Here is a 16,253-nt window from a genome sequence, read left to right as displayed (position 1 = left end):
TTATACGAATACAAACTCAATATACTGAATATACTCATATTATTATTAATACAGGAATGCAACCACAACATCTGGAAACCAAACTTTATTTGACAACCAAAGATCATGCCTTGTTTTGAGAATCAGCACATTGGTACAAAGTAGTTGTTCTCCTCAGCTCATGCAGTGACAGTTTAGCAGTGGATTACTAAGCGGGCAGGGAGAGCAGCGCTCCGAAGGCCTCCGTTGTCACGCATGGACTTCCTGAATGTAAGAGTTCCAGATGTGCTTTTGGCATTTCCTGTCTAACATTCTCGAAGAACACGCTCAGCCTCTCCTTACTGCTTGCTACATCTTTCCAAGACACAGACCCAGCAGCCCACTCAGAAATAACACAGGCATTTGTGTTCAGCAAATGTATATCTATGATTATTTTACAGATTTACAAGGTATGCACATGCTTTTACAAGCAAACACTGTTGAATGAATCCATGACATATTCAAAATTGCTCTCTCCTAAAAAGTCAGATGAGTGGAAGGATTGAGTTTCCCACACAGTCAGGTGGAGTCGGAAAAAGGCCACAGCTTTGAGGTTTACTGGGGTCAGAAGAGTTCTGTCATCAGTGTTTCCGCATGTTCAGTCCTGTTCTCTGACATCAGAGTCCAAACAGCAAGCCTTACACTTGGCCGACAGCACTCTTCAGGTTTAGAGAAAGAGTGAGAAAAGTCCCTGAATAGGACACCTCGTCCGCTGTAGAGAGACAACAGGATCTTTTTGTCCTTGTGTCTCATAATATCTAGTGACGAGATTGGAAAATGGCTGTTTAAGTTTGGATTGTTTACAAGATGAGTAACCTTGAGTGGGTCCTCAAAACTTGTACTAATTCTCAGGGTTAAAAGTGAAATCCACTACGCCAAATATAGCAGCGCTGCTGCACCGCTTACCTGACCTGACTCAGTAATGCTTATTTTAATTCATTAATGCCTCTTTGAAACCAAAGCCTTTGTGCTGCAGTGAAGTCACATACTTTATCAGAGAGCTTGTTCATGATACATGATACATAATACATATCAATGTTATGGTGCCAACATAAGGTTGGCATTTGTGGTTTTAAGTGAAGTGTCTTAACAACTAGTGGATTGGATCCCCTTATCCTAGCATAAACACCATTTAATACTCAAAACCAAATATCTGTAAAACTAATGACATTGCCCTCAGTTTTTAGCTAATGTTAGCTTGCTAACACACAACACTATGATGGTGAACATGTTAAACATAATGCCTGCAAAAGATCAACATGTTTTCATTGGCCTTTGTGAGCGTGTTAGCATTCTGACATTAGCATTCAGCTAAAAGCATTGCTGTGCCTTAGCACAGCCTCACAGAGCTGCTAGCATGGCTGCAGACTTGTTATTTATTAAAAGGATTTAAAATATATTATACTTTTTATATAACTCATCTAGTATTCTTGAGTCCAAAATATGCAGTGCTCAGATTCACGATTTCATCAACAATTTCAGAACTCTATTGGTGGGGTTCTGGGAAGTTTGGGGCCTAAATGTTATCTAACAGGTGACAAAAGCCTTTAAGCCTTTATCTGACTTACAGCTTTTGTTGCTGGATGCCACACTGAAGATACGCACAGGTGATAACTTATTGCAATATACATGTATATAGGTCTAAATCCAGGCCGACACAGCCATGTGTTAAGTAATCCTGCACAACACAAGTAACCAGTAGGGTGTGCAGGAAGAAAAGGATGGAGAACATTGTGTTCCTCTGTCTAGCTGCGTCATATTCGATAGCTGGTATGAGGCTGACGGACACTCATAGAGATCAGTTAGGCATCAACAGTGTTATCCGTAGATCTCATTTTCCACCCAACCAGCCTGCCGGTTCTGAGCTCTGCAGGTCTCATAGATGTCATTGGTCACAAAGCCGCTCTCCCTGTCCACGCATGACACATTCTCATAATCGTCACACTGGGAGTCCTGGGAAGGAGCACAGGAGTACTTTGTCTTGATGTCTGCCGGCATGCTGCTGTCCAGAGCAGTGTGAGGCAGTTTGGTAATGTCACTAAAGGCGTAAGGTCCTTGTATGGCATTAGGTGAAGCTGTTTTTGACATCCACGGTTGTGATCTGCTGGGGTAGCTTTCTGTTTCTGTTTTCCTCCTGAATATGAAAGACATAATGTTAAAGAGATCAATACAATCATCACAACATGCTGCTGATCAGTGAAATTACCTCTTTAAAGGCCCCATAAAGTAAGAAAGCACATTTCCCCGACATTGTTTGAACAACAAACCTTTCTAAGACCAAAGATACAAGAAGTATAAGTCAAATAGGAAATGTGTACACAGGAAATGTCTCACATTGGCCAAAACTGAGTACATATTTGGAGAAGTGTCACATTGATGTGCTGTATAAATAAACAAATATTCAAGAAATGCATTTTACACAGATATATTAACTCTTATAAAAAAATACACTATCTCTTCCAAAATGCTTCTTAAAATCTTGTTTTATTACTTTGCATGCAGAAACGTGTTCTTCTTTTACCTCTTAGCATGCTGTTTGTAGCAGAAGAACCCAGTGGCTGCAAACAGCAGCAGCAGCAGAGCCGGAATAGTTGCATAAAGGATGTAGGAAACATACAGGTTGTTGTCTGAGAGAGATACTGCAAAGGACATAATATTACTGGCATATAACTTCCCTTAATATGACTTTAGAACATAGACCTTAATCATTGAATAGTTAGAGCATGTCACGATTCTGTCACTACTTAAAGCATTGGTTTATAGAAGTTTCCCTGAAAACATAGAGGGGTTTAACTCTAAGTTTTCTTTTCTTTTCTTACCTGATGACTCAGGTAGTCTTATTTTTATCCTCTCATCACTTTCTGTAGTTGAGAACACATTTGGCCTTAGAGATGGAACTGGAGCAATCAGAAACCAAATTAACATAGTCAGTTAAGTATGAAAAGAAAAACTTTGACACACGGCATCTCACCATTGCAGATTTCGAAGAAGAAAAGAAACAATAAACAAATATGTGAGAGTATGACTTGAAATATTAAAAGCATAGTGTTTTACAAATTACATGTTCTGTGCGTAACTGTTTGAATGTTCTTGTTGTTTGGTGATTTGATCACATGCATCGCTAAGCACTTTTAGCTTGTAGCCTATTTTTTTCACAATGCTTGTGAATACATGTGATGTATAACTTTTAAATATGCGTTGTTTCACTTTTTTAAGATTTTGACAATTTTTTCCTGAAGTTATCAATCCTTAATGTAAACAGAAAATTACCAACCAACAAACTGTGAAATAAGACAACTTAGTTCTTTGTGGGCTAACTTGATTAAAAAACATGCGATTCAACAAGTTATTAACTCCCTTTTTTATGTCACATGCAGGCTCATCAGAATATCCCGCCCCCTCATCTGAGGATCTCCACCCATGGCTTAAGAACTACCTTTGCAAAAGTGCATCATATTCTTCTCTCAAGCCATTCAGAGCAGGTTGGGCTTTTTAGGGAGAGGAGTCTTAAAGAGACAGGTGAATACACATATATTATGACGGACGGTGTGAGAAAAATAATGGTTTTTTTGGACATTAAATCATGTAAACATGTTCTAATAGAAACCCAAAATACATGTATGAACCTAGTGAGCATATGTCCCCTTTAATACATTTTGCCCACTACCGTAGATGTCTTCATGTACACAAACGTTGACATTAAAAGTATGTGATTAAAAAGTAGTAAGAGAGTGATGGTTTAGTCTGACTTTTCTTGATTTAAGTATAAACACATCTGCAGTCGCTTGTTATCTATACCCATAGAAACATCATGCAAGGACAGTATGTGCGTGGTAGTCAAGTACATGTTGTACCTGCATGTGCTTTGTTCCTTTTCTCAGTAAATACTGGTTGTTTTTCTGCAAAATACAGAGAAAAGTAAGTTAATTCAGCCATCCAATCATTTCTAAAAATATGTAATCAATGCTACTTCACTCTGCTAAAATAGGCAAGCATTCGAGAAACACTTCCCATCCGAAATAGAAAGAAAAGACAAATAACAGGAAGAATCATTACAAACAGAATGTAGAAAATATTCAACAACATAAAATGTGCCATGGGAAATCTTCAGAGGTTTCAAGTGTTTAAAGTAAAACAATATGGTTATGGTTGTTATTTAAAAACAACTCTGTAGGCTCACTCTAAAGTAAATATGTAGACATCAGGTATACCTTAAACACAGGCTGATACATCTTTTTACAGAGATTTTTGGAAGACAGCATTCACATTTTGTGTATTCAAGAACCAAATAAAACCAAAAGTGCCAACTGTCAATAATTCCCAGCGCTGCGCAGCCAGATACAAAAGCACAGTTTCTGTGATTTACTGGCTCACCTTCTGGGTATTTGCAGACAAAGTTGTTCTTGGAGTTACAGTTGTCATCTTTCCACTGGAACAGGAAATGACCTTCTTCGTCGGGTGGTGCAGAGGGCTGGTGGTACAGAACCACACACATTTCAACACCACACGAAGGCTCATCCCAATGCCAGTTCCTACAGCAAATAATAAATTTGATGGACAAGTTTAAACTCGTATTGCATTTAAATTGGACAATTTACATCATTGCATGCACAGTTTTACTTCATATCTGAATTTCTCATTCTCAAATTCTTGCAAAGGACTGCAGACATTCCATCACTCCCACACATGCACAATTTAATCCAATAATCTTTTCTAAAATGAGAAAGACCTGAATTTAGCCTTGCTTCCATCCAGCCAATAGTACTGCGAAGGGCAACCTGGGTTTGTGGTCCCTGCCCTGTAGAGCTGTGGGCTACGGTGGAGCCCGATCCAGAAGTCTCCATCTCCAGCCTGCAACTGTTGTACGAACCTCTCCATCAGTCGCTGCTCACTTTCCGTTTCAATGCTGAGCAAGTCGCCTCCATCCGACCTACAGGCCTGCCTGGCATCCTCAAAGGTCAGCCTCCGCCTACTGTCCTGGATGTAGGACACCTTGTAGCATGGGCGCTCTGTCCCGCGCCGACAGATCCTTTGGCCTGGACACCACAGTAAGCATCAGGGAGATAGCAAGATGATAATAATAAAAGAATATTTTTTTCGTTTTCTGAAGAATTCCCATGACACCCACGTGGCAGAATGACTATAAACAACCTGAAGCATCATGGACAAATTAGAAACCAGAATTTTTTTGCCCAAGTCTTCCCACATGTTCTGGAAACGGTAAACAATATGGTAGATAAATTACAGAGTAAAACCTATATTTTTAAGGGCTTAAAAACGATGTGTTGTTTTTTTTCTAGATTGGTGTTGTTCCATTCAAAAATAGTTTTGATCATGTGGTGCACTGTGACAGATTTATAGATATGTGAGTCTGAACACACTGGTTTGCTGAAGTCGCACAATTATGGCTTTACACAATGCATCTTGATTGTCTGAAAGGCACCTGTACCTGCATCATTTACAGATTTGTTTTTCAAAATATATGCCAATTTATAAGCAGACAGGCAATATATTTAAACAGTGGTTCCCATACTTTTTTATTGCTTGTGACTCATCAACACACAATCATAATGGAGTTAAGACATGTGAGCTTATGACATGAAAAAAAGAATAAAAAGAAATAATGACAAAAATCTCCGACATCTTATCTTTGAATGAAATGCTTCTATCATTTCTATTTTTTTTTACTTTACAGATAACATATAAATAGAGCCAGTTGAACGATTAGGGCGTCTGTTGTTAATTAGTAGGGCCATCAATATTAGTATAGCCTGTCTAAGCAGCATATATGTTGTACTATAGCAATAAAGTTAGAAAAACTATGCGACCCTTTGACGCAAACACCCTGTTGATGTTAATTTCCCACCACGTCACGTGCTGCTGTGTGACTGTTTATAATTACAGTAACGTTCATACTGTCTGCTTCAGGCTTCTTACGGTCGTTCTGGTACCAACGTCGTTACCTTAATCCACTCACACGACAATAAAACGTGCCTTAACAAATGCAAAGCCTCGTTCAGCGCCGCATGCAAACTTTTAAAATGTTTTTCAAATATCTCGGTACAAACAAACAAGTTGAAGTCTTACCTTTGATTTAAAGACACAATATTACATCGTCTCGTCTGAGTTTAAATAGTTCTCGAGTTTTTCGCTCCTCCGAAGTAAAACTCTTACCATTTATTTTAGACGCAGATCCAGGGTGGAGAAAAACGGCGATAACGGTGCCAAACAGCTTCATAAAATCCATTTCTACATGTTCACCCGATTGTGATGCACAATATGTCCTTAAATCAAGTTGCCTATAAACGTGTTTTAGATTTTAGAGATGTTCAAACCCTGGGATAATCTGAGGATAGAGGCAGTCCAGTCTAAAGTGGGTCGTCTGGTGGAGGCGTGTTTATGGCGTCTGGCTGAAGTGGGGAAAAAACAAGAGTGAGATAGTCCAAGATTTAGCTACTGTTGTTTTCCCCTCTACATCTAAACTCAAATCACTGAGGTATGCATTTGTGTGTCTGTGTCTTATACTAGCAAAATCCCATTTCACATATAGTAATGACATTAAAAGGGGATGAATAGAGTTCTTTGTGCTAGCACTGTGCATCATGGTCCCTGTATTAAAATAAAGAATGAGGATCTCTCATTCTTTTTCCACAACACAAACACACACACACACACACACACACACACACACACACACACACACACACACACACACACACACACACACGCACACAATGATTGAGTGTTGTCTGGGGAATGAAGCGAGAAAGCAGAAACAGAAACAAGCAAGACTTCAAAAACTTAAAAGTACAACTCAACCTTTTCCTTTTCTATGTCTGGTTAACATGCTGGTCTCATGTCATGTGATTCAGTTTATCCACCACACGTCTGATGTGGCTGTTGGTTAAAGCACATCTTACACAAAGCCAGTGTGAGTGTTTAAAAGGAAACTGACTCACTGTGAAAACACCATTTGGAGAGACACAGCAAGGGCAGAAAGTGAGATAGGGACATAGCAAGAGATAAAGAGGGAGAGATTGGAACAGGAAAGCATGCAGAAGAGGAAGAGGAAAGGACTTTTTAAGAGAACCATACTTCCTGTCCATTGCTTTGGTTTGGTTTCCAGAATTGCAGCTTCATTTCCAGAATATGAGTGATTGTGAAAGTCTGGACTAAGCTTAAAAACAATAATAAATAATTTTACTAAATTTGATCCAGCAAAATCTTCAGACTGAATTGTCCACCATAAAACTAAAGACTGACAGGTTAAATAGTGGCCTGTGTCAGTTAGGCAGTTGTTGACAGCAGCACTCCATTGTTGTTTGTGAGACCCAAACATGTTCAGGCGAAAGCCGTAGAAGTAAAACTGTGTTTGAATTTAAGGGGTACTTGTTCCATTTAGTACAGTACTGTCACAATGCTGTCTGTTCATTGAGGAGGAAGCTGTGTCTCTTGCAATCCTCACTGCTGGTGAATCACGAGTCTATCTGACACAGAGAACAATGAGGCATTTCAGCTATGTCTAATTCTGGCCAGCAGATGACACCAAACTACTGATGAAATGAGACTGAGCAGCAACTCCCATTCGCTTTTGAAATGAATCTGTTACTGTCCAATGACACCAGTCGTGACAAGTAAGAAAAGTACATTTACTCAAGTACTTTACTTTCATACAATTTTGGGGTAATGGTATTGCATATCTTTGCTTCATGTTTCTTCTATGATAGACTTCTACCCCACAACATTTCATAGAGAAGTATTGTTCTTTTACTGCAATGCATTTATCTGACAGCTTTGGTTACTGGTTACTTTTAAGATTTTAAATAAAAAACACAAATGTTAAGCCTTAAAAGTTTTAACCAGTGGTTCCTGATCTTTTTGTCTTGTGGCCACTTATAAAAACAACAAACTGTGTCTTGTTGTTTCCAGTTGTTCCACAAAAAGATATTTCCCCTCCAAACTTCTCAGGTGGTTTAATTTATATAACTGTTCAGTAAAAGTAAGATAAGAGAAAAGTCCAGAAAATGATAATAATTCTGAGTAGCAGAAACTTTTGTTCTTCTTTCCTCTCCCTTTAATAATCTCACGACCCCTCTGTTTGACCATTTGGAGGGGCCCGACCGCTAGGATGAGAAACATTGGACTGAAATACCCAACTTTATATAAAGTAGCTACAACAGATGTGAGGGTCCCGGGACACAGGATGTATATGTGAACAGATTGTAAAGCCCTCTGAGGCAAATATGTGATTTGTGATTTTGGGCTGTACAAAATAAATTGAATTGAATTGAACAGCTGCAAAAGTAAAATGCTACATATGCATACATGTGTCAGTATTAAAACTATAATATTGGCATACTTCATCTACGAATATATTAGTTGCAATGGACATTGTCCTGCATTAGGAGTATACGTTTGAATACTTTAAGTACATTTGGCCTATAATACTTATAATACTTTTACTCAGACTTAGATTGAAGCTATTTGAAACTATTTTAATGCTGGACTTTTACTTGTAGTGGAGTATTTTTACAGTGCTGTTTTATTACCATTGAAAGACATTCACTGATTCATATTTCATAACAATGTACGCTTAGACAAAAACTCTTCAACATTGGAGTGTTTTTAAACAGATTTGCTGAGTTGGTTGACATGCTACATTCACACCCTGAGGGTTCATTAGCTACTCTAATGACCATCTTTACTGTACATGCCCACAGAGTACAGTACTATGTCCTCATAAACTTCCCAGTGTATCCTCTTTCTTCCACAGCTAAATCTGTGTCCTGCCCTGGGCCTTGTTTTCATTGTTTTCTAATGTGATTATATGTCAGTAACCGTTATCGCTTTTTTGGTGAAAACCAGAAGACATGTTCACTAAGTCTGGAGCATCTAACTATAGCCTCCTCTAAAGATAATGGCCCATTTATGGTCAATTTAATTTGTATTTATTGTTGTTAAAAAAAAGATAAATCTAGCTTATCTGAAGTAGGAATATTTTCTCAGCACTTAATCCTTCCAGCAAATAACCCAAATCCCTAAAATTTGAGATATATTGTTTTCATTGGGGACTGATGACAAGCAATATGCAATACATTATCTGCTGTTAGCACTTTACATGCTTGTTTCATTTATGGGTTAGATATGGTTTATGCAGACCAATCGACCTATGGACATTATTTTCCAGACATTACCATTATTTTCCAAACTTCTCCATCTAAACATTATCTCTGACCCTGCAGGCAGAGCGATTACAGGGGAATGAAATGGAGAATATGATTAGAGTTCAGAAGAATGGCAGACAAGTTGTTTCAAAACAAGTGTCCTATAGGAGGTGAATTCCTCTGATGCAGACGAGGACTCAGAGATTGTAAAAGAGTGACGCATCTGTGGATAGTGTAACGAACGTCTTCTCTCACTATGGGCACTTCAGCAAAAACATTGATGCTCCTGTTCCTTCTATATTTCTGAGGAACAATGAGGCTTCTCAGTTGAGCAGCAGCAGTTGTCGCCTATAGCTAAAGAGACTACCTGTAATGCAAGTCAATGGAGACAATAGAGGAGAGGTTTGACATGCAAGGGAAATTGTTAAAGGTTAATCCTGGTTGGCTGTGGACGTCATTGCTTGTGGCAAGCAGCGTCACCTTTCAAGCATTCAAGGTGTTTCATTCTCAAGAAATGTAATCCTTTATTCCAGATAGTGAATCTCCACACAATGATTTAGGAAATATACTTCTTTCTTTTGAGAGTCAAGAGTTGATGTTTTTGGTTCTGAGTATTAAAAGTATTTGTAAATTATTTGTAATTCAGTACATTATCACAGTTATCAATTAAAGACAATTTTGATACATTTTATATAATAATTTTAAATTAATTTAATTCCATTGATTGAATTGTATTTGGTCATTACTTTAGCAATACCATGCAACTGTAGAGTGCTGATCAAGGAAAGTTGCCTGAATTTGGTGAAATGCAGTAAAAAACACAATTTAATACAATTTTAAACCTCAACACAACCAGCCAACAACTAACTATCATCTTCAATATTTATATTTTGCTGGAAAGAAACCTGATACAGTAGGTGTTGTTAACGTAACCCAAGGGATCTATGTCAAATCCCATTGACAGATTCATCTGCTGGGTTTAGATCTGACAGTGATCCCTGCTAGGAGCTGCTGCCGCCCAAACGAGAAGTCACGGTAGAAACGTGGAGAAAATGTGTATGTGTGTGTATGTAAAGGGAGTCATAATTAGTTGAAGGAAGGGCTTGAGAGTCACACCTCTATGGTTTTATGTGTCTTGAGGCTGTCAAATACTATAAAAGCCAAACTGCACAACTTCTTCCGTGACACGAGACACCAGGTACTAGCAAAGGTAAAACTGTCTCATGGGTCTATATCTAAAATTCATTGATTTTGAACCACATCATTTTAGGATAAACATAAACAGTTTCCGAGAAGCAAAACATTTGCAACGTTTTGATTCTGAAAATTATAGTCACTCAAAAATGGTACTTTCTCCAATTTGTAGCTTTTTCTAAATAATACTTTTTCCACATCTGCTCTGACTCAGTTGATATTGTCATTTCAGTGTCATTCTGGTGTTTTTATTATTGTTAATATTGTTTTTTATTCTTTCTATAAGGATAGGATTTATCCATCGAACTGAGCCTCCTCCAGACAGCATGACTCTCTATCTTTGTCTCCCTCTGCTGGTTATGCTCCTGCAGCCAGCTCTGTGTCTCTACAACTGCTCGTCTGAGTATGAGAGAATCCCAGGTAGGTTAAACTATTACCTTCACTGAGCCGGGTGGTTTTGTTTTGTATTAGTATTCTGTAAATATCAGAGCAGATGGTAATTGGTGACTAATACTAATTGTGAAAATGACTTTTACACAATGCTTATTGTAATGGACTTTTTCCTCATCTCTGTCACTGCAGCAGTAAATAAAAAAAATTAAAAAAAAATTGATTTGCAAGACCAAAACATTCACGGTTTCTCCTTTCCCTTCTTTCATAGACAATTCAGACTTGACAGTTGTCTGTGGCGCCAGGACGATCACCCTGGAGATCAACCTGTGCACGGCTCAGTGGGCAGGCTTCAACACCACAGACCTGGCTCTGAACGGGAACCACAACGCTACGGAGTGCCACGGCTCTATCGACACCAACGTGGACCCTCCAATCATCCGTTACCAGCTTCCTGTTAACCACAGTCAGGATAACCCCTGCCGCCAGTCTCTGCAGGTCAGAAGGTGTCTAGTAGAGGATGTAGAATATTGTTGAATTAATGGACACATTGTGTCACTTCTTTTAGGGTAATATGGCATTATAGAGGAAGATCATGCAATGATTATTTTGTTGTGTTGTTCAGATTGTGGATGAGGCCCCGGACCCCAAAGGTCCATTCAGCAACTTCTTAAGTATCCAGTCAGTTATCATCACCGGGTTCATTGACACACCCAGATCTGACCAGGGGTTGATCAGCTACTCCACAGACCTCTACTATCACTTCTCCTGCCGCTACCCGTTGGAGTACCTGATCAACAACACAGAGATTGTGGCGTGAGTAACTGCCCTTCCTTTATATTTTTGATATACCTTATCAGAGGCGTACATATAGACAGTGCAGGAGGTGCAGTTACATAAGGGCGCATGGAGTAGGGGGTCTGTAGGGCAGAGATCAATGAAATGACACGTTAGAAGTCACAAGTTAGATCTCACATCAACGTTGCAACGGTGCCATTTGCTATATTTGCTCAATACATGTCATCTCCGTCATAATTAATTTTTTTTGTCAAATAGTCAGTAGCAATAACAGAACTATATGCTTATTCTACATTAACTATATCTTATTTTCTTTGGTGTTTTTGTCATATACATTCATATAATGAGGATTGTTGGATAATATGTTTGCTGATGTCCAATGTCAAGTCTCTATTTGATCACGTAACGAGACAATATATGATCTGTGTGTGTGTGTGTGTGTGTGTGTGTGTGTGTGTGTGTTTGTGTGTACTGCACTGGCCCCATTGTGACCTTATGTCACTGTAACCTATTGCATTTTGTCTGAGGCAACACATGACATACAGTCATTTTCTTTTCCATGATTTTTCAGCTCCTCAGTTTCTGTGGCGACCAGCGATAATAATGGAACCTTCATTGATACACTGAAGATGAGTGTTTTTAATGTAAGTTGGCATTCAGTTAAATTAGACATAGTACACTACAGAGCTGTTTCTATTGACTTATTTTACTGTGATTTCTTATTTCTCCAGGACTCTGACTATGGCTACCCGCTAGTGGTACCATCTACAGGACTTGAGCTACGCACCAGGATCTATGTGGAGGTCAAGGCTGTTAACCTCACAGGAAAGTAAGTAATTCGCAATTGGATGAGTGGATGTTTATAGTGAATTTGCTTATTGGAAAACAAATATTGACATTAAAATGCGAGTTTTGTTGTTGCAAACAGTAAATCATTGGCCCACTGTCCTCTTTTAAGTTTCCATGTACTGCTGGATCACTGCTATGGCACTCCCACTGCCTACAACATGTCAAACAGTGAGCAGCACAACTTCTTCACAGGGTATGGACGCACACTTTAATAGTATCGCTTCTTACACGGGGGAAAAAATAATAACTTCCACAGATTTTAAAATATAAACTATATCTAAATAATTCTGCTCTCTATAGCTGTTCAGTGGACCAAAGGACATCTGTGACAAGCAATGGACTTTCAACGGTTGCCTGGTTTAACTTCGAGGCCTTCCGCTTTGTTCAGCACCACAACCAGGAAAAGTCCAGCATCTTTTTGCACTGCATACTGAGACTCTGTGAGCCCAGTAAATGTCAAGACATCCTGTCTGTAAGTTGAGAAGTCAAGATTCAATCAGAGAAAGAAATGCTAAAGCAGTTTTGCCAATATTTCTCTGGCTGAGATATGTATGATATGATCACCGTATAACTTACCCTTTTAAAAATATAGAAATAGAACATTTCTATCCACAGTGTTAAGCAGACAGTCACACTGAAATATTTAATAAATCTGATAGATTTAAGAGTTGCTACTAAAAACATTACTAGAAATTTGTGGATATACAGTATTTTTGAGATGTTATTAGATAACTGACCATGCTAACTGAATCAGGGACATTGTGGTTCATGGTACAGTTTTTAAATTTTTTTTATCATAAAATAAAACAAATCACTAGTTATAGAAAAGCCATAGTTTTACATCATATAACATAGATCCAATTAAACCCAACTGAATGTGTGTTGTTTATCAGGCCTGTAAAAAGAGAAGAAAACGATCTGTGACTCCTTTTGGAGGAGAAAGCCGCAAATCGGCTACTGTTTCAGTTGGACCTCTTTACACTGCTACCGGAGAAGGTAAGACCCAGCAAAAACACTACTACAGTGAACCATGATAAAAAGTTGACTTTTTCTCTGACTCACTGTTTTATCTTCCTCTTCTAAAGAGAGGCCATATGCATCTGCTTACAGTGAGTATATTTTGATCAAATGTATCATTATAAATACATTTGAATATCTTAGAAGATCTTGGAAGACAACCCAAAAAGCAATCTCAATTAATCTCCCCCTGCGTGCATCAGGTAGTGACGTGGCATCAGAGAGGGAAGATGTGAATGTGGCGGCCCTAGTCGTGGGGTTGGTGTTCGGCTCGGCTGCTGCTGCTCTGCTGGTTCTGGGTGGCTGGTTCGCCCTGAAGAAGTTTTATTGGGCGGGAGGATTGCCCCATGCCTTTAACTGACAGATCAATTGGCAAATTATCTTCGCCTCATACCATATTGTAATTGTATGTTTATTGTGAGAACACAGAATCTGATAATGTTGTCATTTGTCAGTAATACTCAAATATTCTTGTCAGGTGACCATGGAATATACACTCTTCTGTGTATACTGCATCTGCATTTGTCAGTCATTTATTGGATATGAAGAAACAGTCACACCTGAACTATGTCTAAAAAAGAAACATTAACTATGTAAGCATTTAAAGAACATTTTAATGTGGTATGTTATCATAGATTTGCTTTTATAATGGCTCGCAAGTATGCCAACTGATAGCCTTACCAAATTTTGGGTATCATGTAGAGAATCCCCTTGCTTAAAACAGTTATATACATATAAACACATATATATTTTTAGCACAATGCACATGCTGCATAACCTGCAGTATATAAGTCAGATCTGTTTTGTACATATTAAAAATAAAGTTTGAAATCTGATTGGCGCAGCACTCTGTGGTTGATATTACATGCACATTAAACATATACTGACATTTACACTCATATTCACATGCAGAATGAAAGAAATACAGTACATCAATCAAAAGCAAACAAAGAATATTTACAGGCTACTTACTTTGCTGGTACAATAGCAAACAACAGACCAAATGTATGGACGTGAATACATGTCAAATTATACACTTTAATAGGACCATAGAGCAGTTAATTGGTAGTTTTGTGCAAACATTTACAATTGTCTCTGTCACTGCACTGAGTGCATAATGTCTTGGATCAGAGCAGAAAGTTTAACAGAGAAATCCTCCTGCAAGGAGGAAGAAGAAGCAGGAGACAGGCTGGAGGGTCCCTGGACCTCCAACTCCTCTTCAAGCCCCTGAAATAGCCTCTCCATTCGAACCTGAAATACTTGGCTCTGCAGGGCTGCATTTTGGCAGAACCGCTCCATACTGGCTGTGACTTCAGCCTTACCAGGCCGTGCAGTTTCTAGCAGAGCAGCAAGCTCTGCTTTAAGAGCCCCCATCCTCTTCTGTACCTCCATCCTCAGTGAACTCACTTCCTGTCCCAACCTAGAACTAATTTCCTGCCAGTGCTCTGACTTAGATGCCTCTTGCTCACTAGCACTGATCTCTTTCAGGAGTTCGATCACCCCGACGGATTTAGTATGGAAGTCGCTAATGAGGACGGCCACCTTGGAGCTGCTGTGCTCCAGTGTTTGGCTCATCCAGTGGAAGGCTTCCTGGTACAGAGCCAGATTGGCCTCTGCCTGGACCTCTGCTGTCTCCAGACCCTGCAGATAGAGGCTCAGCTGGCCACACAAATGTTTGGTGTTGCTGCTGAGAGAGCTCTGGAGCTGCTGGGTGAGGGGAGCCAAACGCTCCCTCATGCTGGCCAGAGTGGAGCTGAGGTGGGCGGGAGATGGGGACAACCTCTCTTGTAGCTCGGCCAGCTCCTGGCGCAGACGGATACGCAGACGCTCTGACTCCATGTTGAGTTTCCGTTGCATCTCCTCTGCCACAGGATTTTTGCTGTGATCCTCTGGGTCGTAAAGGTCACTGCTGTCAATGTTGGTCTTGTAGATTCTACTGAGCAAAGAGGCACAAAAGTACTCTATTAGAACATGTTTTGATATAGATAGTTCACTTTGACTTGAGTGAATGGATGCACATTTATATCTGGTCTTTAAACTAGTTTACAGTGCTTAGTTTAGTCAACTTACTCCACATCTTTTGTGGGTTCTGTCTTGTCATGAGCCTGGTTGGCCTTTGAATCAGTCCAAGTTGCCTCCCTGGTGTAACGGGGGAGTCGGTATGCTGCAGATAAAGAAAAAAACATACATGAAAAAAAATATATACAAAGGCAAAATAAAGGCTATTTAACAGTATTTGAGAAACAGTGTATACCTGAAGTTGTCAAGAATGACAGGGCGAAGATCACAACTTTTAGATGCATATTTTCTTTCTGTGTAGGGAAAGAAGAAAAGACTTACATAAGTATTTAACATTAGAACAAACAAATGACTGAAGACTGAACATTTTAGGATTAATACATTATCTTTAATTCCTTTGACATACATTCCCTTCTCTGTCTAAGAATGAAGGCAAGAAGAAGATCAATATGTGAAGAAGTGGCTAGCCATTACCTGAGGATCAGGGGTCTGCAGAGTGACTTCTCCTCTCATCTGACTTATAGCTCCTTGTTATCAGAGAGCCTGCCCAAACTCTGCCTGTGTCAACAGTCAACACGTGGAGGGTCACACTGATGACGGAGCACATATACACACACACAGAGCTACACAGACACACACACACACACACACACACACACACACACAACAAACAGAGTGAGGCGATGCCAAAAACGTCCACTGTTGAACCTTCATAAAACTTAACAGCATTCTTGCAGCATTGATTTAAGGGAATTATGTCATGTCATGTCAATAAGGATGTGTCACTTTAAGATAGTGTGCCAA

General features: G+C 39.3%; 3 protein-coding genes across 5 annotated transcripts; 1 reads left to right on the top strand and 2 right to left on the bottom strand.

Annotated features, from left to right (window-relative positions):
• Positions 1 to 70: 70 nt before the first annotated feature.
• Positions 71 to 6,408, bottom strand: laynb (layilin b). Its single transcript, XM_068710925.1, has 7 exons — positions 6,193 to 6,408; positions 4,748 to 5,054; positions 4,393 to 4,550; positions 3,873 to 3,917; positions 2,838 to 2,915; positions 2,540 to 2,657; positions 71 to 2,152 (listed from the first exon to the last, which is right to left on the bottom strand). Exons 1-7 carry the CDS (start codon positions 6,263 to 6,265, stop codon positions 1,837 to 1,839), a joined length of 1,095 nt encoding a protein of 364 aa, XP_068567026.1. The 5' UTR covers positions 6,266 to 6,408; the 3' UTR covers positions 71 to 1,836.
• A 4,294-nt stretch (positions 6,409 to 10,702) lies between these two features.
• On the top strand, positions 10,703 to 13,791 carry LOC137879164 (zona pellucida-like domain-containing protein 1). Its single transcript, XM_068719822.1, has 10 exons — positions 10,703 to 10,796; positions 11,038 to 11,264; positions 11,392 to 11,582; positions 12,136 to 12,208; positions 12,296 to 12,393; positions 12,523 to 12,606; positions 12,714 to 12,885; positions 13,307 to 13,409; positions 13,499 to 13,522; positions 13,634 to 13,791. Exons 1-10 carry the CDS (start codon positions 10,703 to 10,705, stop codon positions 13,789 to 13,791), a joined length of 1,224 nt encoding a protein of 407 aa, XP_068575923.1.
• Positions 13,792 to 13,865: 74 nt separating this feature from the next.
• Positions 13,866 to 15,996, bottom strand: zgc:162608 (uncharacterized protein LOC100037332 homolog). Of its 3 annotated transcripts, none has more exons than XM_068719548.1 (4): positions 15,924 to 15,996; positions 15,685 to 15,742; positions 15,501 to 15,594; positions 13,866 to 15,366 (listed from the first exon to the last, which is right to left on the bottom strand). In XM_068719548.1, the coding sequence occupies exons 1-4, from the start codon at positions 15,960 to 15,962 to the stop codon at positions 14,529 to 14,531; spliced, it is 1,029 nt and encodes a 342-aa protein (XP_068575649.1). In that variant the 5' UTR covers positions 15,963 to 15,996; the 3' UTR covers positions 13,866 to 14,528. The 3 variants fall into 3 exon arrangements, with proteins under 3 accessions (XP_068575649.1, XP_068575722.1, XP_068575796.1); XM_068719621.1 differs by having other exon boundaries at positions 13,866 to 15,363; XM_068719695.1 differs by lacking the exon at positions 15,924 to 15,996 and adding an exon at positions 15,856 to 15,879.
• Positions 15,997 to 16,253: the final 257 nt, after the last annotated feature.

This window comes from Cebidichthys violaceus, unplaced genomic scaffold (assembly GCF_023349555.1).
Source record: "Cebidichthys violaceus isolate CVI_PGR_0920_01 unplaced genomic scaffold, fCebVio1.0.p SCAF_1, whole genome shotgun sequence".
Classification (NCBI taxonomy): domain Eukaryota; kingdom Metazoa; phylum Chordata; class Actinopteri; order Perciformes; family Stichaeidae; genus Cebidichthys; species Cebidichthys violaceus.
Note: the sequence above shows the minus strand (reverse complement) of the source record. Positions and strands in the feature narration are given on the sequence as shown.

What these genes read in the sequence shown, in the direction of transcription:
- laynb (XM_068710925.1), bottom strand. Translation starts at nt 6,265, where the DNA reads ATGGATTTTATGAAGCTGTTTGGCACCGTTATCGCCGTTTTTCTCCAC. An exon ending in GGAAGCAAGGCTAAATTCAG is followed by an intron (nt 4,551 to 4,747) that starts GTCTTTCTCATT and finishes TATTTGCTGTAG; the next exon opens with GAACTGGCATTGGGATGAGC. An exon ending in TGTCTGCAAATACCCAGAAG is followed by an intron (nt 3,918 to 4,392) that starts GTGAGCCAGTAA and finishes TGTATTTTGCAG; the next exon opens with AAAAACAACCAGTATTTACT.
- LOC137879164 (XM_068719822.1), top strand. Translation starts at nt 10,703, where the DNA reads ATGACTCTCTATCTTTGTCTCCCTCTGCTGGTTATGCTCCTGCAGCCA. An exon ending in AACAACACAGAGATTGTGGC is followed by an intron (nt 11,583 to 12,135) that starts GTGAGTAACTGC and finishes ATGATTTTTCAG; the next exon opens with CTCCTCAGTTTCTGTGGCGA. An exon ending in TTACACTGCTACCGGAGAAG is followed by an intron (nt 13,410 to 13,498) that starts GTAAGACCCAGC and finishes CCTCTTCTAAAG; the next exon opens with AGAGGCCATATGCATCTGCT.
- zgc:162608 (XM_068719548.1), bottom strand. Translation starts at nt 15,962, where the DNA reads ATGAGAGGAGAAGTCACTCTGCAGACCCCTGATCCTCAG. An exon ending in GTCATTCTTGACAACTTCAG is followed by an intron (nt 15,595 to 15,684) that starts GTATACACTGTT and finishes CTTTATCTGCAG; the next exon opens with CATACCGACTCCCCCGTTAC. An exon ending in GAACCCACAAAAGATGTGGA is followed by an intron (nt 15,367 to 15,500) that starts GTAAGTTGACTA and finishes CTCTTTGCTCAG; the next exon opens with TAGAATCTACAAGACCAACA.